Source organism: Pteropus alecto, unplaced genomic scaffold (assembly GCF_000325575.1).
Source record: "Pteropus alecto unplaced genomic scaffold, ASM32557v1 scaffold10, whole genome shotgun sequence".
In the NCBI taxonomy this organism is placed as follows: Eukaryota; Metazoa; Chordata; class Mammalia; order Chiroptera; family Pteropodidae; genus Pteropus; species Pteropus alecto.
Window position 1 is genome coordinate 10,077,606 of NW_006431210.1, and position 22,910 is coordinate 10,100,515.

At 47.7% G+C, this 22,910-nt stretch overlaps 1 protein-coding gene across 1 annotated transcript in view; it reads left to right on the forward strand.

Annotated features, from left to right (window-relative positions):
- The window catches only part of ITGA9 (integrin subunit alpha 9), a 290,420-nt gene that overhangs the window by 6,264 nt on the left and 261,246 nt on the right, over positions 1-22,910 (forward strand). Inside the window, exons 2-4 of the mRNA XM_025038975.1 lie at positions 9,298-9,425; positions 10,693-10,799; positions 18,960-19,083. Of these exons, the coding sequence (XP_024894743.1) occupies positions 9,298-9,425; positions 10,693-10,799; positions 18,960-19,083 (359 nt within the window). The remainder of the gene's footprint in view (positions 1-9,297; positions 9,426-10,692; positions 10,800-18,959; positions 19,084-22,910) is intronic.

The following is a 22,910-nucleotide window of genomic DNA, read 5'->3' on the forward strand; positions in this document are numbered from 1 at the left end:
GTTTAAGGGGTACAGTGTGTTGATTTGATATATTTATATATTGCAATATGATTAACACCATTGTATTTGCTAACACCATGATTTTCTATCATGTCCCACATTTATTTTTTTTTTTTTTTTTTTTTTTTTTTTTGGGGAAAACAAAAAGGACTTCTGTTGTGAGTTTAAATTCATAGCAGCAGCAACAGTAGCTCAGCACTAGATTATTGAGTACTTAGACACATCGAGTACTATTCTACATGCCTTATGTGTGTTAGCTCATTTAATGTTCCCTGCAATCATTTCAGCTCACTTTCATTTTAGCCGTAATCACTAAGGGGAAAGTCAAGGCATGGAAGCCCAAGGGACACAGCAAGAGAGTGGCAGAGCTGGGACTTGTGACGTCGCCTCTCTAGAGTCTGAGCGTCTCTCTCTTGAGGTTCTGTCCTGCCTGCTCTGCTCTGTACATTTTGGAATTGCAGTGGTGGTGGCTTCCCCGGAACACCTTTTGGGGAGGCTAATTCATGCCCCACTGGCTCCCTATGGCGGGAACTGGGGTTCTGCCCAGAGATGCTTGATCACTGAGTAAACAGGGATCCGATGATTCTGCCAGGGGCTTTTGTTAAGTCCGTCTGATGTTAAGATGGAAGTGTCCTAGGAAAGATGGAGCATTCTGGAATATTCCAATGACTAGTGGCTGGTGTTAGGATTCACCCCTGGATCTGTAACATTGTTAAACCTACACAGAGTCAGACTTTCCACACCAGTGGCCAACAATATGTGAGCAAGGATTATTCAAGTCTCCCCAAACCTGAATATAAAAACATGAAACCGATTTCCATCTTGTCTCATCCCTCGGTGTGTTTAAGCTCAGGTGGCCTCTCCCACCCCTTCCTGACTGTCTAGTGTTAAAACGCTGCAGTGTGCACAGATCCCAGAGCAAAGTTGGCCTTGTGCAAAAGGCAGGATGGCAGAGAGTCTCGGTGCCCCTTTTCCACCCGGGCAGATCCTAGAGAGTGTCTTGTATAGAGGGTGCATGTTCCAGACTTGGGGGTGGGGTTCTTCCTGGCTCTGCCTTCGTTGTGGTCTGATGCCCCAGCAACAATCAAATCTGCGGTTTCTGGGCTGTAAAAGGGGGCCTGCCAAGAGGGTGGGCTCCAGTGTCAGGCCTGCCTCCAACCTGACGTAGCCCCCATTAGGAGCTGTGTGATCTTGGCAAGTTACTTCGGCTGTTCGAGCTGCGTTCCTGCCTCTATAAAAGAGTGATAAGGGTTGCTTCATGTTTTGGGGGGCATTAAATGAGATGATGTCTGCAAAGTCTGAAACATGACATGCAGCTCATAGTAAACCCCTGATAAATACTAGTAATTTCTATTGTTACTCTGATCTGACTTTTGAAACTATTGGTTTTCTTTATCCTGACTTTAGATGCTAAGTAAGAGTTTGCTTTCAATGCATTTGTTGATTCATTCATTCATCAAAATTTGAGTGTCAGTACTCAATACAGAAATGAATGAGATAGTCTCACATAAGACACACTCTTCATTACATGTGGTCTCTAAACTTATGGTCACATTCTATACACATTTGCATTTTTGTGTATCATTTACATACTGTATGCTTCCCAAATGGGTCTCAAATGGCTGCTTTAATAGGAGACTCCAAATCCTAGAGTTTTGTATGCCTCTTCTTTCTCTATTAGCAAGTGGGAGGCCACCCTGTTATGGGGTGCACTGGCCCCCATCCTAAGCTCCAGATAAGTCTAGGAGGTAGGTTTACAGTTCCAAGGTAACGTGGTGGTAAAAGTTTTAGGAAAAAATATAATAAGCAAATGTAAAAGTATTGACCTGTTTTTCTTGGAGATGAAAATTATCACGAGGAATCAAGAGGAAGATGTCAAGGCTTTTACTCAGATCTCCCAGAGGTCTGTAACTTGCTCTGTCTCTTGGATTTTAATGTTTACTTGATGCCCTCAGGTGGGGAAGGACAATGTAGGTCCTTTGGCCATGCTTCCTTCTCCAGCAGCCTCCTCTCAGTGCATCTGCCAAGACTCGAGCCCCTGGCCAGGGCCTGTGAGGCCCCTTCACTCCCTGACAGGGCAAGCAGGGGGCTGATGCCTCTCCAAGGTGCGACCCTGCCTGTGCCTCTGCTCTTCCCAGCTGGGCATGGTGCTCCACCTGTTTCATTCTCTGAATCAGCACTTTCTGGGATGGATTGTACCCCTCTCCCTCCTTATACTCCAGCCTAGGGTTCCCAGAGGAAAAATAATTATTGCCAGCCTTTTCTGAGTACTTCCTCTGTGCTCACAGTCACCCTGATGCAGTGGGGCTGCTGCTTCAGAGGCTTAGAAGCCATGTCCAAGGTTACCCAGCAAGTAGATTGCAGAATTGTGATTTGAACCCAGCTGGGCTTGTTGTGATGCTTCTCTGATTATTCTCAGAGTCAGCTCTACTGCCCTCCTGTCCCTCATCTCATCAAGCCCCTGTCCAAGGTATCAGGTTCCTAAAGAGGAAGAAAAAGTGCCCCGATGCTTCTTCTAGGAGTACTTCTGTCTACTCCTGGCCTTGGCAGATGAAAGATCCTACCCCATTCTCGAAAGTCAGGCCATCCTGGGTGCGTGCCGCTCCCCCACCCCCAACTCTTTTTCATTTCCTTTTGTGCCTCTTTGCTGCCCTGGCAGAGGGACTCTGCATTTGCATTTGTTTCAGAGTTAAAAGAGAGCTTGGGGACTTGCCCTCCTCTCATGCAGCTGGAGAGGTGCCTGGCAGACCCTTCAGGGTGTTTTGACCACCCTACCCTGCCTTTCTCATGCCCTTGGATCCTGTGGTCCTGGTTGGCAATGAGCTTCCTTTGTGGGAAAGCAAGGCGATCAGGTAGGTAGAGGAGCAGTAGCAACAGTTCTCAGCTGTAGAGTTAGATAATTCGGTTGGACCCAGGAGCAATTGGTGGGCGATGGAGGTACCACGGCCTAGTTCTCTTCGGGGGCGGCATGCCCTGGCTGGATGGTGTATCTGTTTTCCATTACTGTAGTATTGCTGCATGACAAACATTCTCCGTGGCTTACACCAATCACCATTTATTAGCTCATGATTCTGTGGTTGGCCGTTTAGGCTGCGTTCAGCTGGGTGGTTCTTTTCTCAGCTGGGCGCACTTCTGCATCTGTTGTCAGCTTCTGGGTTGGCTTGGTCTACCATCGCTTCAGCTGGGATGGTGCGTCTCTGCTCCACGTGTCTTTTCATCCTCCAGCCTGGGCTTGTGGACATCATGGGGAAGGGCGCCGAGAGCAATCAGAAGTGTGCTTAGTCTCTTGACACTTAGGCTGGGATGTCAAACCACGCTTCTTCTGTTGGCCAATGCAAGTTATAGGACCAGCGCACATTCAGGAGGATGGGAAACAGACTCCATTTCTTCATGGAAGAAGCTGCAAAGTCACATTGAAAAGGGCATGGACGAAGGGAGGGAGGAGAATTGTGGCTACTTTTGCAGTCGATTACTAGTGGTAACAATGTCCTAGCCATTCCTGGATTTCTGCAGTCTCAAATGACGATCTGAATAAATTTCTGCCTGGCACACCTGGAAAGGGCCTGAAGTTCTAAGGATCTGTGAACTCCCGGAGGTGCTGCCAAGAGGTGGAACTGGAATGAATTGGGTGCCAAGGTTTTTGGCCCAGCATGCTAATGTTTCTTTGAACACCATGCTAGGTGCTTTATGAACATTATCTTGTTTACACCTTACAAGAGCCCTTATTAGGTACATTTTTATTCCTTCTATTTTACAGAGGAAGAAAACTAAGCCTCAGAGTGGTTAAGCAACTTGTCTGAGGTCACACAGTGGTAGAGGCAGAATTTGAACCCTATGACCCCTGTGTTCACACACTTCACCCTGGTAACTTGCCTTTGAAGCTCAGAATTCAGGTGGTGCTACTAGTTTAAAACACTGAAAAGCAGTATTCATTGCTTAACAATCTGTAGCCTCAGACTCCCCAAATGTGAAAAGAGGTGCCTCTGAGGGCTTTCGGGTGCCTCTCTTTCGGTTGGCCCCAGGGGGTCTCCTCCCTCTGGGAGCGAGTGGTCCCATAGGTCAGAGGTGGCTCTCCCTCTGCTCAAGTCTCGGCTACTCTTTGCCCACTGGGGATTGTGGAGCGATGCCTGGGGTTTCCGCGTTGTGCGGTGAACACACAGCGGTTGGATTCCACTCCTGTAACTGACACGTGGGTCCTTGGAGAAGCTTTGGCTTTGGGATCAAATGCATGAAAGCAAACCTAATGGGTTTAAGGTTTTGAATCCCCAGTTGCTGTCTGGGATCTGGCTGTAATTTCCCCCGAGGCAGCACTCCTGTGGCATTTGTGGCAAGGGAGGGAGCCTTTGAGACACCCGGGGGAGGCAGCTGTGGCTCAGCCCAGCTCTGCCACTTTCTCTCCAGGGAATTGACCTGCAGTTTGCCCTCAGGATGTGAGGGATGGGTTCAGAACCAGATGGGTGGCTGGACTGGAGCCTTTGTAGCCAGCTTGACCACACACAGGCCAAGCAGGGAAGTGGCCGTGTTGGAAAAGCATAGGGCATATAAACTGCCACCATAGGAAATTTGGGGGGACTGGAAAGAGCATGCCCTTGGACACTGACGCCTTGGGTTGGGATCTGGCACTGCCACTTACCAGCGGTGTAAAATGCACACAAGAAGCTGCCTGACAGGGCTGCCTTGAGCAAGAAGTCAGACAACCCCTGAACATAGCTGGTGCTGGCAGGTGAGCAGATGGCCCCACATTTCCAAATAGGTGTGTGAACCGCTGGTCCAGAGAGGCAAACTTCTGGGCAACACCACACCAGCAATGTAAATGTTCTCGAAAAGCAAGAATGTGGTGGAAACTCAGCCTGACGAGGAGAAAGCCACCTTTCTGTTCCAAACCCCAGTCTGTCCTTCCGCACGACAGTGCTTCATGTCAGTGTTCTGGCCTGGGAGCCACCTGTGGAGCCTCAGGAGGGCTGCTTTCAGGCAGGTCACACATGTGACCCGAGGGGCCACTTGGTACCTGTTGGTTCCCTTTTCCTTCTGGCTGATGAATAGGGGAGTGAGCACTGCATTCAACTGCCAGGGTATGTGGTATCTTACCACACTGTGGGCAAGTCCCGTTACCTCCTCTGGCCCCATCTCCATCTGTAAAATGAGGATAACATTAGTGCCTGTAGGGTTGCTGTGAAGATTCAGTGTGATTCTACTCACTCCAAGTGCCCAATACATGCTGGTTGTCCTTGTAATTAGAACTCTAGAGTTCATGCGGGGACTCAAATGTCTTAGAGGTTTGAGTGTTTCTTTCACTGGGGATGGTATAGGAGAGCCTTGCTTCTCAAGGGTCATCTGTTAATATGGGCTCCAAGTGAACATGATTACTTGTAATCTGTGGGTGCTTACATGCTCGTTTTAGATTGGAAATCACCTGGAGAGTTTGTTAAAGTGTACATTCTAATTCAGTGGGCTGGGGATACAGCCTGAGATTCTACATTTCCATCAAGCTCCCAGGTTGTTCTCCATGCTGCTGGTGTGAGGACCACACCTGAAGTAGCAAGCAAAAGTCAGAATCAGCCTGATGATTCATTGATGGGCGCCTGTTGGGGGCAAGAGTCGGGGGACACTCAGGTCCTTTTATATGGCAACTGTACAGAGGAAAGAAACATCTTACTGTCTTGTCAAGAATGCCAGGGAAGATTTGGGGGGATGTTGGATGTATCTGGGATGTCTCTTTATAACTCAGAGAATAATGAGAAAAAGCAGATGGCATCTCTTCAGTGGCTTGTCCTGAACTCTGGGCCATTACACGCTCTCTATCTCTTGGGATCAGCCTGGCAAACAGCCAGCTGAACTAACTACAGAGAAGACAAGCTCATCGGCTGGCCTGCAGCAGCAGTCTTGCTGGCTGGCGGCCTAGGTAAAGAGCAGCACCAGGCGACGGAGGAAGCCATGATGCTCTGTAAACACAGAGATACAAGCTCGTTCTCCACCATGTCACCCCTGTGAGCGGCATGCACACGTGTGCACGCACACGCCCCCTTATCTCTTGCTTCATTTCCCATTGCACAGGATTTGGGAAAAACTTTCTCATCTGATCAGCTGATTAAGGGTTTGAACCAGAGGGTTCCTATCAGAGCTTGATCAGCCATTGTTGTTGGAGCCATTGAGTACCTTGGGCTGGGAAGGAAAATAATTCAGCAGGTCCTTTCTCCACTTTAGATTTTGATATAAATTTTGCCCCTCTCAGTCGCAGTGCTGGTCTGGGAGAAGCAGTGCCTGGGATTCGTGCTCTCCAGGGTTCCTTCCTGCTTGGATAACCTGTCAATCTGGATCTGTAAATTTGGAGCAGTGGCACTTTCTGAAATGTCCAGGGTTCCAGTGCTATTTTGGGGGCTGCATGAGAGAAACAGCTTGCTGTTGTATGTGGTGAATTCTCCCCTTTGTTTAATTTCTGTAATTCTTACAAAATGAATTGCAAGTGGCATTTATTCACTGTGCTAATGTAAATTCGGAGTCGGTGGGAATTTTTAGACCCAGCCCTGTCCCACTGGGGTTGAGTGGAGGAGGCACTGTAGGTTGCCCCGCTCCTACAGGCCAACAATTAAAGGCGGTGGATAGTCCAGCTGTTTAGCGATGTCAAACGGCTAATTCTTCTCACCTGTGGAAACATAGCTGGCATTATGGAGAGCAACCCTTGGCTTGCCCCGGTGGCACTAAAGCTCAGCCTCAGGGGCAAGGGTGGGGAAATTGATCCCTTCATGGGCTTTTCTCCTCACTGGAGTTTCGTTTTGTGTGTCAGCATGCATTGGAGTTAGAGCCGCTGAGAGCTGGCCAAACTGGCCTTGTGTGAGTGACGGAGGTGGTGTGGTCCGTTTGGGAAAGTGCTTGCTGTGACTTCCAAAGGCCATGGGTTCCAGCCCTGCCTCTGCGTGGAGTTCGCAGCTGTGGCCCCCCAGGGCGAGGCAGGAGGACCACGAGCTGCCCAGTGAGCACCTGGGAGGGCAGCTTCCCAGGGCGTTGCTGAGAGACCACAGGGCAGCTTGGGTGCCCTCACTATTGGGGGCCTGGCTGCTCTCACACCCCAGCAGGGTGTGATTGATACCTCACAGAATCAAATGCAGACTCTGCAGGACTGACCCTGAAGGAAATTCTCCAGTAAGAGGTGGATCTCCCTAGCTCCTTGTGTTCTCAGAGATCCTGCACCTTCTGAGTGTTGAGGAACTGGGCTTAGGGACAGTGGCCATTAGGATGGGACCCATATGCCTCCCTGTGAACCTGATGACATGCTTCTGAGCCACGTTAGTGTGAGTGTCCCATGTGATATCTGCCAGCCTTTATTAAAGGCCCATCTGAAGGTCTCCGAATAGATATCCACCCCTTTGCTGAGCCAGAGTGTTGGTGGGGGAGCAGCGTCACTCTGAGGCCAGGGTAGGGGTGAAGGGTCAGTGTCTAAGATCCCAGGATGAAGATGGTTTCAGGACAAAGTGAGGGGAGTCTGAGTCCTCTTTCCGTATCCTTACGGAGACTGTCTGGGTCGTTCTAATGCCTTCTTTATGGGTGCCTAATAGATAATGCTTCCTATTCCCGGGTGAGTGGAAATAATGTGCCTAATACTTTTTGAGGTGAATCGTATCCCCTTCCCAGGCTCTAGAGAGATGGAACAGCTCATGTTCTCATTGAGCAGTGGCTTGGGATGTTCTACTCTTTGAACATCAGTGTGAATTTTGTTTAAAGTCTCTTCGTACAAGTCTTCTTCCAAACAGCTCGTAGCTCAGCACAAGCCGTGCCTGACTGGTGCTGTTTAGTATTCTTTTCTATAGCTCTTCGGTTGACTGCTTTGCGGAAACAATGCATAAAACCGTAGGTCAGGGTTGTTTTTGTAACATCTGGAAGGGAACTCTCTGCTGGTCCTTCCGTGCTCTGCTCCCATACAGGTCCAAATGTATCTTTTCTGTCTTCTCGGGGTGTCTTGCTCTTTCCCGCTTTCCCTCCAGGGGAAGGGCCCCTGCTGGGGGTGGCCCATCCCCAAGGCAGCTTTCCAGTTCACGATGAAGGTTGTAGAGCTTCGTTCTTGCCCCTGTTTTTTATGCGAATAATTCTGTCTCTGGTTTGTGTCGGGATAGAGGTTGTTTATAATTCTATACTAACCCCAATTTCCTATCTCCCCGCAAATGAATGTGTTGTGGGGGGAGGAAAAAGGACACAGAAAAAAAAATGGCGTCCTTACATTTCTCATTTTTCGTTCACTTATTTCTATCGAAGTCTAACACACATCCAGAAAAGTGCCCATGTCCTATATACAATTTAATGAATCATCACAACTTTGTGTGAACACTGGTCAAGTCGAAAAATAGAACATCATACGCACCTACAGAAAGCCACCTCTCCTTAGTGTCAACCCCCTTTGCTGCTCCACTGAGGTAACCATCACAGTCCAATTTCAGCCGCTCTGAACTTCGGATAAATGGAATCAGATAGTGAATATGCTGTTGTCCCTGACGTTTTTTGCTCAGTGTTCCAGTTGCGAGATTCATCCATGTGATTGCAGTTGAACAGTGCTCATCAATTTTCATTGCTGTGTAGAATTCTATTGTATTTGTGTACCACAATTTGCTTCTCCGTTCTAGCATTGATAGTTCTTTGGGTTTCTTCATTTTGGGCCATTACATATTCAGCTGTGATCATTTTTGTGCCTGTCTCTTGGTAGGCCTATGCAGGCATTTCTGTTGAGTATGTTCCTAGAAATGGAATCGTTGAAACGATTGCGTTGTATGCCAACATGTCTGTAATGGTTTACACTCCCACCCACAGTGTATGAGGATTCCAGTGGCTCCACATCCTTGCCAGCATTTGGCATTTTTAGTCTTTTTGGTTTTAGCTTTCTAGTAGATGTGGAGTGATATCTCATTTGGATCTCTCTGATAACTAACGTAATTAAGTCCTTTTTCATAAGTTTGTTGGCCATTTGGTTATCGTCTTTTGTCAAGTGTCTGTTCAAGTCTTTGGCCCATTCTGTTGGATAGCTGCATTTTCCTCATTGATTTCTAGGCATTTTCTTTATAAATTTTGGCTAAGAATCCTTTGTTGACTGTATGTGTTCTCAACCAAACTTAAGCTTTAAATGCGCCTGAAGAAAATCCAATGGGCTCGCTGTAGGAGGTGCCCCTGCCTGGCCCACTGGCCCAGAATGATGCTGGGGTCTGGTTTCCAGCAGGCATTCAGCCTGCCTATGACCGGGCAAGGATTTAACCGTTGACCTCCTCTTTCCTGCTGCTGGCTCATGACCGAATGCCCTTTCTTCTTGATGTGCAGGGTCCTCGTGGGTGCACCAAAGGCAGATTCCAAATACAGCACTTCAGTGAAGTCCCCTGGGGCTGTGTTCAAGTGCCGCGTTCACACCAACCCTGACCGGAGATGCACCGAACTGGACATGGCTCGAGGTGGGTGGACATCACCATCAAGGTGGAAATGGGTTCTTCACGCTCATACTTTTCCTTTTTTTCTTCTCGGGGTGGCCTATTCATTCATCCAGTCCATCCATCTGTCCATCCTTCCTTCCATCCATCACATATTGAGTACCTATTACTTGCTAAGCACTGGGATACACTGGTGAACAAAACAAAGACCCTGCCATCCTGGGCCTTACAAATTAGTGAGTGAAAGAGACGTCAGAACGAATGATTGAAGAAGACTAGGCGGAGGGGAGTACTTGATCTATTCTAATTGGAAAGATGCACAGTAGTTAGCTGGGCAGGTACGGGAGGCAGAACCTCCAAGTGGAGGGAAGTGTGTACCATTTTAAAGCACAGAGCAAGGTCACTGTAGCTGGAGTGGTGGGCAAGAGGGAGCGGAAGTGGAGGAGGTGGGCAGAGGGGTTGAGGATGGATCCCACTGGGGTAAGGTGTTCGGATATTATTCTATGAAGGGAGAGGCCATTAGAATCAGTTTTAGATTTTACATGTTAAGTATGAAAGATGATCAATGGAAGTTTTGAAAAACTCACTTTGGTCTAGTGGAAAATACATCGTCTTTGGAACCAGATCAGTGGGCCTGGGTTCAGAGCCTTGCTCTGCCAGTTCCTAGTTGGGGCCTATTAGGAATGTCCCATAGCCTCTTTGGCCTCAGTTTCCTCAGCGGTAGGACTAAGATACCTACCTCACAGTATTACCTTGAGAAGGTTAAGTGAGATAGTAGAGGTGAACATTCAGAATTGTGCTTGGCACATAATAGGCACTCAGTAAGTATGAACTATTTTATTATAACGATTCAACTCCTTACTCTCTCCAAAGTCGTTTCCCATCAAGAGCTGCTAATTATTTTTTTAAACAAAACATTGTCATGATTTTCTTTAGCAGAAATGTCCATGGCGTTCCCTAGTGCTACTCAAAATGGCTGGTTGGCGGACTGTTTATTATTGGTGCATAACAAATTAAGGAGCTTCAGAACATAAACCAATGCACCACTTCCTTCATCATGGATGTCTTGCTATGAAAAAAAAAATTGGCTTGAGTAAACAGCGTACCTAGTGAAAAAAAATTGACTTGAGTAAACAGCTTACGTAGTGATGGAGTTGATTTTACACTTTGTTGCAAGTTTTGTATTTCCTCCCCAGCTGGTAACAAAATTTGCCTGTAGAAAACCCTTTCAAAATCAGCCAGCAGGTTATCTTTTTTCAACCTATGTCTGTCTTTTCTCTTTTTCCTCTAGGGAAGAATCGGGGCATGTCCTGTGGTAAGACCTGCCGAGAAGACCGGGATGATGAGTGGATGGGGGTGAGCCTTGCCCGGCAGCCCAAGGCTGATGGCCGAATTTTGGTAAGGCCTCGTGGGAGTGTATGTGGAGGGGGTGGCCCGCAGAATGAATGACTTTGATCTCTTAGGAAAGCCGGAGGGCATGGTGCCGAGGGCACGGCTTTGAGGTCGCCTGTTCTGGACTACTGCTTGGACAAATCATTAACTTTTTTATTTTCTTCATCTGTCAAATGTTAATGTCTGTCACAGGGTAGCTGAGATGTGGTTACTGAAACAGAACAAATAAAATGTATAGGAAAAGGGCTTTGTAAATCTTGTTCATTACATAAATATTTCTGTTCGTGTCTTCTTAAGTTGTATAATTTATATAAAACCCACTGATCTTAAGATTACAATTTGGCTTTTGACAATTGTACACACATGTGTAACCACCTCCCATCAAGATATCAACTGTTTGTCATTCCAAAAAGTTCTTTCTTATTCTTTTCTAGTCAACTCCTCCTACCCGGAGTCAACCGCTATTATGAATTGTGGTACCATGGGTTACTTTTGCTTTTTCTAGACCTTCATATAAATGGAATCCCATAGTATGTGCTCTTTTGTGTAAGGCCTCTTTCATTCACAGTCATACTTTTGAGATCAATCCATGTCGTGTGTATCAGTAATCCATTCCTCTTTATGCCTGCATGGTATGATATTTTAAGAAATACATGTTATTTTTAAATAGTCGTTTTTTGGCTCCCAAAACGCATATGTTGAATTCGACCCATTAGGTGCTTTGAGGGAGATGCACATAAAAAAGAAATCTTTGCCCAGAGACTTGAGCTGCATCAACCAATAGGGTAGCCACCAGTTAAAATTTACATCAATCTAAATTAAAAATTCAGTTCTTCAGGCACATTCGCCACATCTTGATCAGTGGCCACATGTGGCTAGTGGCTACTGCATTGGACAGCACACAGAACATTTCCATCACTGCAGAAAGTTTTATTGGTTTCAACCGAAAAGGAGTTTCTGTGTCAGAGGTTTTGTTTTGTCCATTTTTTCCTTTCTCTTTTACACTTTTCTATTGAGATGCAACACTAACATCTTAATATGCACAACTTCAAGTGAACAGCTTGGTGAATTTGTCATATATACACACTCATGCAACCCCATTGCCAACACCCCAGAATGTTCCCTTGTGTCCCTCCCCTCTGAGGTGACCAGTATCCTCACTTCATAGGCCTTTTCTTGCCATTGGTGTTTTTCTGGAAGCTGCATAAGATCAAGAAGGGAAAATAATACTAGCTGCCATTTATTGAGGCCACATGCTGTAAGGCTGGGGGTATTACGTATGTTTTATCCCAGGGGAAACAGAGTTTCCTGAAAGAATCTAGGCAAGATGTTTCTGTCCCTTCTCTGAGGAGCCCACTTTTGTGTTCTCTATGAAAGAGGCTGTTCATCTGAATTCTGCCTTAGCACAAATTAAGCATCTTCCCCTTGTCAGCCCCTTGTGGGGACGAAGGGAGCAGCTGGATGCTATCACCAGTGTCATGGGGCCTCCCTGCTGGAAACCACTGTAGGTCCTGTTCAGGGTCCCCAACCCTGTTGTTTGTCTTGGTCTAATCACTGTTGCAGGCTGCCCTGGACCCTCTCCAAGCCTCTACATTCCTCCAGACAGTGGCCTGACCCTGACTGGACAACTCGGCCCCAGGAGGGCCTGAATGCTTGTCTACCCTCCTATGGAGACGGGGGAAGAAGCCGATCCATTTAAAATCAGGGCAGCCTGAGGTCGAGATTCAGGACAGGGGAGGCGGTGTCCTGACGGCAGCACAACACACGATGCTCCAGAGAGCTGGGGGTCTACAGCCAGAGGTTGCTCCAGTGAAACGATTTCCTCTCCCCACGGAAGGATAACCTCTATGGGGCTGAGAGGTTGTTTCCAGGGGGTTCTGCATTACTGAAGTCAGTATCAGGAAGGGGCCATCTCTGGGACATGAACGGCAGGGGACGACTTAGCAAAGGAAGCCGTGAAGGCAGAGCTGGGGCATTTGTGGTAATGGTGCTATGATAATCCCACTGTAATTCGTTGCATGCAGAGCTATTTTTTCTCATGTTACGCAGTCACTATGCCATCCATTCAGTAAGTGTGGGTGCTGGAGGAAGAGAGGGGCGTCCAACAGCCTCCATTTTCCCCATGGCTTTTTAAAAATTGTCAAAACAACAACATAAAATTTACCATCGTACCCATTTTTAAGTGTACAGTGCAGCGGTGTCAGCTGTAGGCACATTGTTGGATAACAGAGCTCTAGAACATTCATTTCACAAAACAAACTCTATGCCCATTTTCCAAGTCCCCGTTCCTCTGTCCCCCAGTCACTGGCGACTGCTAATCTCTTTCTCTTTGTAAGAGTTCGACTACTTTAGATACCTCATATAAGTGGAATCATGTAGTGTTGTCTTTTTGTGACTGGCTTATTTCACTTAGCATAGTGTCCCCAAGGTTCATTTATAGCGTAGCATATAACAAGATTTCCTGCTCTTTTAGGGCTGAATAATATTTCAATGTATGTATATTCCACATTTTCTTGATCTATTTGTCCATTGATGGACACTCGGGTTGCTTCCACATCTTAACTATTGTGAGTAATGCTGATATGAACATATGTACGCAAATATCTCAGAATTCAGTATTCTGTTTTTCATTCTATTGTGTACACAGAAGTAGGATTGCTAAATACTTTGAAGAACTACCATGCTGTTTCCCACAGTGGCTTTATCATTTTATATTCCCACCAACGGTGCACAAAAAGATTCAGTTTCTTCACATCATCCTCATCACTTATTTTCTATTTTTTTTAATAGTAGCCCTCTTAATGAGTGTGAGATGATATCTCATTGTGGCTTTGATTTGCATTTCCCTAATGATTAGTGATATCGGGCATCTTTTCATGTGCTCGTTGACCATTTGTACACCTTCTTTGGAGAAATATCTGTTCGAGTCCTTTGCCTATTTTTACATTGGATTGTTTGGTTTTTGTTGTTGAGTTTTTCTTGCGTGTTTTTGTGCGCATGCAGTCTTGCTAGATAAGACTTGTCCTAAGTCCCCTCTGTTCCCACACTCCTCTGTCCTCCCTGATTTAGACTCTGCATCCTCCATGAAACCTACCATTGGTGACAGTGCTGTCTGGAACAAGCTTAGCAGTTTTCGTGTTATTAGAAACTCAGCATTATGTGGGTACGTTATATGTATAATTTATTTTGGATGTATGTTTCCTTTTTTTTTTTATGGAAGCCACTAGGAAACGGAGACCAAATCGATCTTTCTCACTCAGTGCCTGGTGAAGATCTCTCTAAGCAGTGGTGTTTAAAAGTGCATTTGGATAATACAGGGGCAGAGAGCATCAACGTTAAAACTAATAGAAACCGAATTGGTTGCCATCTCTTTTCGGTGGCTGATTCTAAGTGGTCGATAGAAGCATGAGGCAAAATGTTGTGAAGTAATGTTGTGAAATGCCCCTTAGAAGAGGTAGGTGACAACAAGATACAAGGAGTGGTGACCTGGTCATAGTTACATTTTGGAGGTCTCATGTCCATTTGCTTTTTAATGTCTCAGTTCTACCTGTCAGCTTCCTTGGAGGCAAGTATTTATCTTAAAAATGTAAAGATAGGTTTTTATTCAAACGCATTTTGAGAACTGGGGAGTGGGCATGAGATCCGTATCCCCAAGGAACATAATATTGGATTCTAAGGTTGGGTTTGAAGAGGAAGAGCTGAGGTAGCTTTTTTTTTTCCTTCTTTTTTTTGAAAGTGGTACCTGGTGCTGATTTCAAAGTAAAGAACAGATGAGGAATTTGAAAGCTGTGATAGGGAGTCAAGTGTCTTAATGAAAAATGGCATTTTCTGGCCGATGGACCTAGCAACCAACTCTGGAAAGACCCAGGACATTGGGCTGGGCTGTAGACTGACTTTGGCTTAGTATCTGCCAGTCTCGGCTCACAGGTGTTGTGGTACCTTCTAGTTTTTCCCCAGGGAACAGAGGATACCCGGAGTGAATGCAGCAGGGGGATGGGAGGCGGGCAAGCCCCTCCCTTCTCACCACTCATCCTGCATCTCCAGTGTGCAGACGGTAGTTTAAGAAACGGGAAAAATCACTTTTTGCCATAACCACCCGACAACCCCAGCATAGGCACTGACTCGGGAAGGCAATTCAAAATGTTTAAGTCTGGTTTCCGCTTTTTAGTAGTCTCCACGGGCTCAGATAACAAATAGGGCAAGTGCCTAGATTACGTCTGGGTGGAGGCAGTGCTATCTGGCTCCATCTCTTCGCTGTTTGCTCTCCCAGCATCAGGGCCGTCCCTATCTATTCTCTGTGTCTCATCTGTCCATTTTTTTCAAAACCACAGGGTACATTTTTGCATTTACTTCAGTTACTTGGTTTCTTGATTTTTCTTTTTTAGTGAACTTTTTCTTGAGCTCTAACACACGTGCAGGAAAGTACACAAGTGATCTGTGTACACCTTGGTGAATTTTCATTTGGTGGACATTCTCAATGACTTTCCCAGCATCCCAGAAGCTCCTTTCCTGTGCCTCTGAGGCCCCTTCTTCTTCCCTTGGAGGGGTGGATGTCTTTGGGGGAGGATTGGTGGCATCAGTGGCCCCGGGGTGGACCTAAGGGCCTGGTTAAAGCTCTGGCCATCTGTGTATGGCAAATACATGTGTACCAGGGTGGGAGTGGGGACTTATGTGCCTTTGTGGCTGAGACATTTGGAGAAGCCCAGTACCTCCACCCCTTCCTAGGATGTGCTGTTTCTGTACCACAAAAAGCCCTTTGAAATAAATTGCTCATTTTCTCCTTTTTGTTCTTTGGGGAGAAAAAAACAATCCTTATAACTTGAAATAGGTTCAATCCTAAGATTTGGGGTGGCGCTAGTACCTCCTCCCCCCTTTTATGATTATTTGCAATCTGAGTTTGGTCAAGTCTTGCTATTTCCAGAGAATGATCTTTTTCCTGTTCTTCCCTCTCTGCTCCCTTCCTCCCTCACAGCAGAGCTCATTTGGAGAGATTGATGGGGTTATTAATGCTTTGGAGACAGCCCTTAGGAATTTTTTTTTTTTTTAATGTAGGGGGTCAGGCTGACATGCGTGTGTGTATATATAATGATAATCAGGGCTAAACGGTCTTTTTATAATTCACAGAGACTTTTCCTTGTTTTCCTACATGCATATTGCCTTTGACACTTTGATCTCTGACCTCACAGAATGCCTTAATTTTAGTTTAGTTTACTGCGAAACACAATATTTGGATCTCCTAGGGATCGTCTAAGATCATTCCTTAAACAGTTTATGGCACTAAAAAAAAACAAGGAGACAATAAACTAGACTTTAAATGCAGAAAGTCCTTCCTTATGAGAGTCAGCGTGCCCCACAATAAACATCCTCCTCCTCTTACGGTCTCTCTAACCCAGAAATACAATGAAACGGGGTAAGCCCCAGAAGCCAAGGGCTTTGCTGAATCCATAAACAAAAATATAACTGATTTACCAGCTAATTAGATGAAAAGTGGTTCAAGTTTGCAAGCCATCGGAATTAAATCAGAGCTACAACTTAAATCTAGAGGAATAGAATGACATTCTACTTAGTGAGATACTCTTAGAGCCCCATGTCATATCCGTCCATGGGAAATGTGCCCTGACCACAAAACAGTACCAAGTGGGGAAGAGCGAGGGTGGTTTGCAGTATAAAGAATAACAAGAAATTGTGTGACGTAGTTTCATGTTCTAGGGCAAGAGGCAGTGTGTGGACAGGCTCGGTTTCCAACTTGTTCTGAGTACATCCTCTTTGCCTTTGGGCAGAGTGGCCTGGCCAAGGGTCCTGCTGGCAACTGGCCTGAGGGCTGAAGAGGAGAGCGGCTGACAAGCAGTGATTTTTTTGTAAAATGACCCGAGGGATAACCAGGCTCCAGATGAACCCCTCCCTTTCTCAGCAACCTGAGCATCCCATTCGACCCCACTGTGTGACTCTCAGGGTGCCCATATGGAAACTGGGAATTCTAAAGACAACTCTGCCCAGCTTCCAGGGTTGCAGAAGTCAGGCACGGACCCTATAAATGACGAACTTTATGGCCTGTAGTGTGTTTGAAGGAAGTAAGCCAAGAAGTCAATATTTTAAAATGCAACAGTTTAAGAAAATGCACCCATTGGCCAGAGCGAACCGTTAGCAGGAGTGAGTGGTGAGTGTCCACGAGAAGCGGGCTGGGTTGGCCAGAGCACATGCCCTCTGAGTAAGCAGGTCAGCTCCTCATCAGCCTGTGGGTATTCAGATGTGCAGACATACGCACACCTGGAGTGGGCAGCTATGTCCCAGCGTGAGGCTTGGTGTGTTCTGTGGTGGGTGGGGAAGGTCTCTCAGTTTCTCCTCGCGGGTTTGACATCAGCGCTGAGAGGCTGCTCTCAACTGCTGACCAGAGGAGTCTGTCTGTCCCTGATGACCTTATCTCATGTGCCTAAGCTCTCATCCACCTAAGGGTCCTTGGCCCTGAACCTTCCCTAGGTCCCCTTCCAGCTGCTCCCTCACTCGCTTCGGGTCTCTGCTCAGAGGGGCTGTCCTTGACCAGCCTGTTAAAACCAGACACTTCCTGGTGTGAGGGAACTTCCGGGAGAGATGTTCTGTCTTGCTAAGGGTTTGGTTACGTGTGCCTTTATCAAAGCTCATGAAATGGTGCACTGGAGATTTGTGCATTTTGCTGTAAATTCACTTCAAAAAAAGAACCATCAACAAGCATTTCCTTCTAGTTAATGATATGGATGCTAAAGTGTTTCTGTAGGTAAAAATATAAAAGTCATCAATTTCATATTGTTCAACCTATTACTTTACCCTGAACCAGCTCTAGAAAGGAGCGTCCCAAAGTGTGTTCCACAGTGCAGTCACCTGGGAGGTTGTAAGAAGTACAGATTCTCGTGGCCCACTCCAAGCCTGCCGAGCCAGAGTCTCGGGTGTGGGGCCCCCCAGTCTATGTTTTAATGAGGCTTCCAGGTGACCTTGATGGGTTGCAAGTCTGGTGGGGGCCGACTGCTGACCCAGTGGGTGAGCAGGTGGACATTGTGAACCGCCAGGTCTGTTGTGGGCAGAGGAGCAGCCCCTTGTCTGTTTGGCTTTTTTTCAACATGTGCCTCCTGAGGACTCAAGTCTGTCTCCCCACCAGACTGATCCAGGAGAAGGGCCATGACTGTTTATTGCTGTGTGCTCAGTGCCCAGCACAGAGCCTGACATGTAGTAGGTGCTCACTAACTACCCGATGCATGAATAAACACACAGTCGCACAGGTCGGGTGTGCACAGCAGGCCCATCCTGGCCTGAAGGATGGTGTCGAGTGATTGTCTCAGTCTTCATCTGGCTTCCTTCTCCTTCCTTCCTGCTCTCCCCACATCTAGTAGAGCCTGTCAGCTCTACCTCCAGCATGTGTCCTGAAGCCATCGCCTCTCATCTCCACTGCCTGCATCCTGGTCCAGGCCAGCATCGTCTCTTACCTGGATGTTCACCTCCACTCAGGCCCACCTACGGTCTCCACACAGCAGCCAAGTTATCTGTCCAAACTGTAAATCAGATCACACCACTCACCTGTATAAGACTGCATCGGCTTCCCACTGCACATCCACTAAAATAGTACCCGTCCCCAAGGTCTGCAGGCGCCCCCCACCCCACCCTGTGGCCTGTCCCCTGTCCCCTCTGACCTCATCTCCCTCCACAGTCACTCCTGACCAGCCCCACCAGCCTCCTCATTTCTCTTGAACCTCTAAGCCTTTCTCATATTGCCTCCTTTGCCCCTGATACCCCCTCCTTCTGGAACACTCCTCCCTCTATGCTCAGTGTGGTCAGCTCTTTCTCACCCTTTAGGCCCTCTCTGACCTCCAGATGAAACCGTCCTTCCCACTCACAGACACTACCCCATAACCCGTGTCTTTCCTCCCCAGTGCTCAGCACCAGCTGCGATCGATCCTCGTTTATATATTTGTTTATTATCGGTCTCCTCCCAGTTGTCTCCCAGAAGCTTGTTCTTGTTCAGTTTGCTGATGCCCAGAAGAACACCTGGTCCAAGGTGTAGCTGGAGTTGGTGGGAGGGGGAAGATGGATTCCTGGCCCCTCTGCTACTCTCTCACAGAACCACCTGGCACTGCTGGGGTCTGCTTTGTGACCTCCTGGAGCTGACTATCCTGCTCTGAACTCTTGTCTGTCCTTTAGGCCTGTGCCCACCGCTGGAAGAACATCTACTACGAAACAGACCACATCCTGCCCCACGGCTTCTGTTACATCATCCCGTCCAACCTCCAGGCCAAAGGCAGGACGCTGATCCCTTGCTATGAAGGTGAGTGCTTTCGATTCTCCTCCATCCTCTCTCCACGTTGTGCCATAACCCCCAGCCCATCTCCATGTCCCCCAGCTGTCCAAACCCTTAACAGGAGGGCAGCATGTGTCCGCAGATGGCCTCTTGGTGCTGGAGGCTCTGCCCAGGTAATGAGGAGGGTGAGAAGCGGCCAGTGGTTCCAGGCCCTGTCCAGCCTCGTCCATTTCTGCCACAGAGCCCACAGTGCTTATCAAGCTTATTGAAGTCTCACAGACGGAAATTCACCAAACCTCAGCCAAACGGTCAGACAGAACTTGGTTTCCTGGCACTGCCGGATACTGTGCAACCTCGGGAAACTTGCTCTCTCTGGGCCTCAGTTTCCTCACCTGGAAATTCAGAGGTTGGTTCAGATGGTCTCCATGGTGCTGTGTAGCTCCCGCATGGACACAAGGCTCCCGAGATAGCTCCTGAGACAGCTCCTGGCCACACCCATGGACAGATGTCCTGAGGCAGGGGCCAGAAAAGACCCAGGATTCAGTTTTCATAACATCTACTGTCTGACTTTCCTCCTTTCTTCCATGCACCCTGTCAGATGCTTGAGAATTGGATGCATCCTCAGAAAAGTTTTGAGAGCCCCTCACCAAGGGATACCTGGGGGTCTTGGAAGGAAAATATGTTTTCTAAGCCTCCCTGTTTAAAATCTTCAAACGCCTGGGCACTGGGGGCCATTGAGGTGATTATTATTTAGCTCAGTCAAATTTGACTGTAAGGATTCAGAAAATGGCTGTCATTTTCTTCAGTTTTATAGCTTGTAGGCTTAGGTTTTCTTAGCCTAATTTTGAGTGAGCTAGAACCTCTTCTTCTCTAAGTGCTGACTGTTTATGTTTTAATTCTCCCCCTGATTTGGATAGACTTCTCCACTGGCCTGTGCCCTCATTTCCTTTGGGCCTCTCTGGGTTTTTCCAGGTTTCAAATTTTGTGGCCCGCAAATGGGTTCTGAGAAATGCCATCTGGACACATGCATTGTCTGCCTTGTGGAGGGCCCTGCAGGCCCTGAAGGGGACTCAGGTGGCCCTAGCAGGGTGTTCTGTGAAATGGCCCTGCAGAAGAGCTGGCAGGGGCCCTGTAAGGGGCACAAACCCTCTGCTTCTCAGAGGGCGAGCCCTTTTTCGCCCTGGTGTCAGCATTTGGTCAGCTCTGGCTGGGCCATGCGGGGAAATTGAACTCTGGCCCTGTTTATCTCTGTATTGCCCCAGATGAAAGAAAAGCTTTATCTGAAACATAGACGATACTATAATTGGTCAAGAGGGAGGGATAGGTAGTATAAATACACAAATAATGGGTCAAGACTGTGTTCTGACTGCCTAGCTTATCCCTTCTCCCCCCACCCTGGGAAGAAAAGGGAAGTGCCCCAGGAACAACGCTTTGGACAGTTGTCAGGCTGGGAAGCAGTGGGGGGGGTCAGTGAGGTGGGGGAACGGAGGCCTTGATGATCGAACCCAAACTAGTTATGTTTGCAATGGGACCCACACTTTGCTTTCCCCAGAAGACGTGCTGTGAAACAGGGACACGTTGCTGTCCCCGGCGATTCCTCTCTATACCCCCATAGGCATCGGAAAGCAAAAGGACCGCCCTTTGGAGAGAGAACTGGGGCCGCTGTCCGTGCCTGCTTACAGCCACGGGGCTCATGCTTCTAAGTGGCCCGTCATCAGGCAGCCGGGGGCTCAGCAGCAAGCCGGTGTCGGGCTCCCTAATCTTTACACAACCCCTGAAAAACAAGTATTTTCCTTCACTTGGGTTTGAAGACAGGTGATTTGTTTGGGAGGTTATTGCAGAAGACACTGGTCAGGGAATGGGAGAGCGAGAAAGAGAAGGGAAGGCAGTCCAAAGGGATGTTACCACGGGTTACCACCCTGGGCAACTGCGGTGCAGTCTCTGGGGAGCTCTGAGGCCAGCAGAGAACACACCTCGGAACCATCCCACCTGAGGGGGGCTGGGGTCTTTAATCACTGGGCATTCTGCCCCGCTGTGTGTGTGGGCAGGGAAAGCCCCCTGGCAAAGAGCTGCAGGTGCTGGCAGGTGGCAGGGGGCCATATCATGGAAATGGTCAGGGTGGAGCGGGTGTGGATGGGACCCTTGTAGGTGGACCTCTGCGTTGCCTTCCACCTGTTACAGATGAGGACGCTGAGACTCAGCGGCTAAGTAAGTTGCCACAGGGTGCTCACACAGTAAATAGAAGAGCTGGGTTTTGAATTTTGCATCTGTTTGGCCTCGGCAAACCATTTCATGCCCTGTTCATGGTTATTGGCGATTTCTGTTTGTGTTTTGGACTTTCCAGTTTAAGTTAAATAAGAACCAGTCATCAGAGAGGGTGACTGTTTGGAGTATCCCAAAGGTATATTCACGAGGGATGTGAATATTGTGGATGATGGTGTTCCCTAAAGCAGTCCCTGCTCGGCTTCCTGTCTTCTTTGCTGGTGGCTCTGGTGTGATGCTTGGCAGGAGTGTGGGAGCCTGAGTGAGCCAAGAAGAGCAGCAGCAAGGCTGGGGACAGGTTGGCCTCCGGTCTAATCCACGTGTCCCTCGTTCACAATAGAGTGTGTGAGCTCTGAGCCTAGGCCTTCAGAGGCATCATGTCTCCCCACCTCACACCCCGCTCTGGGGGCTTTGGACCATGGCCATAGCACATGTCCCCTGGAGCTCACCGATCCCAGAAAAGAAAAATGTGAAACAGACCGAAACTGAACTTGCAGCGAGAAACCACCTAGATTAGCCAAATCACAGCTGATCCGTAGATGTATGAGTGAGAAATGAACGCTTGTTATTGTTTGCCACAGACATGGTCGTTACGTAGTGATAGCTGACTGACATGGGGCTCATTTCAGGTCCCGAAATTCCTCTTACCAGTGACTGTGGGATCGACTCCCAGCCTCCAGGATTGCCTTTGATTGCTGATTTAATGATGGCCAAATGGAGCCAGCGAAGAAATTAGCAAAATGGTCACGTGCCCGCCTAATCCTCCTTCCCTACAGTCACACACACATGCTTTCGTATCCTCCCTCATTTATCGACCCAGGGAGGAGTGAGGGGTTGGGGTGAGGCTGGGGTGGGGAGTGCCGGTATATAAGAGCCCCTCAGAACAACGGGGGACTGAACAGAACGTTTCTGTGGCTCTTGGTCATACCAGAGGTGAGGGATGGCAGACGCTCAGATTTCTTTGGAAGGCTGGACTGTCAAGGTGGAGGGGTGCAGACCACAGTTGGGGCTGTTGCCTGTGCTCTGTTGGCTTTGGGGATCTCCACCTCCCTGTTTTGTGGTCTGAAGCAAACCTACCTTGGCTCTGAAGGCGACCATTATTTCCTCCTAATGTGGAAAACTCGGTGACGCACACTCTATTCGTTGGGCAGGGGATCACATTATGGTTAAGTACAACGGACGTGTTTTAGAGTTTGACATGACCTTTCAGATATCACCTAGACCAGCCTGTCTTTGTTGAGGTCTAGAGGTGTGGTGTGGCTTTCTCAAGGCCAAGTTTTTCTTTCCATTCTGTTATTCATATGCCACACAATGGAGAGTAGCGTGATAGCTGTGAGGATAGACTTTGGACCCAGACTGCCAGAGGTCAAGTCCTGGCTCTGACACTTGTTAATGGTGTGATTTCAGATGAGTTGTTTAATCTCTCGGTGCCTAACCTACCTCAAGGGGCTGTGAAGAGGATTGCGTTAATACTTGTAAGTTCTTATAACAGTGCCTGGCATGTATATGTTGATATATACTACATGCTAAGCATATAAATGTTAATATACTATATTATGTGCTAATGTACTAGTGTTCGTTAATCACCATAG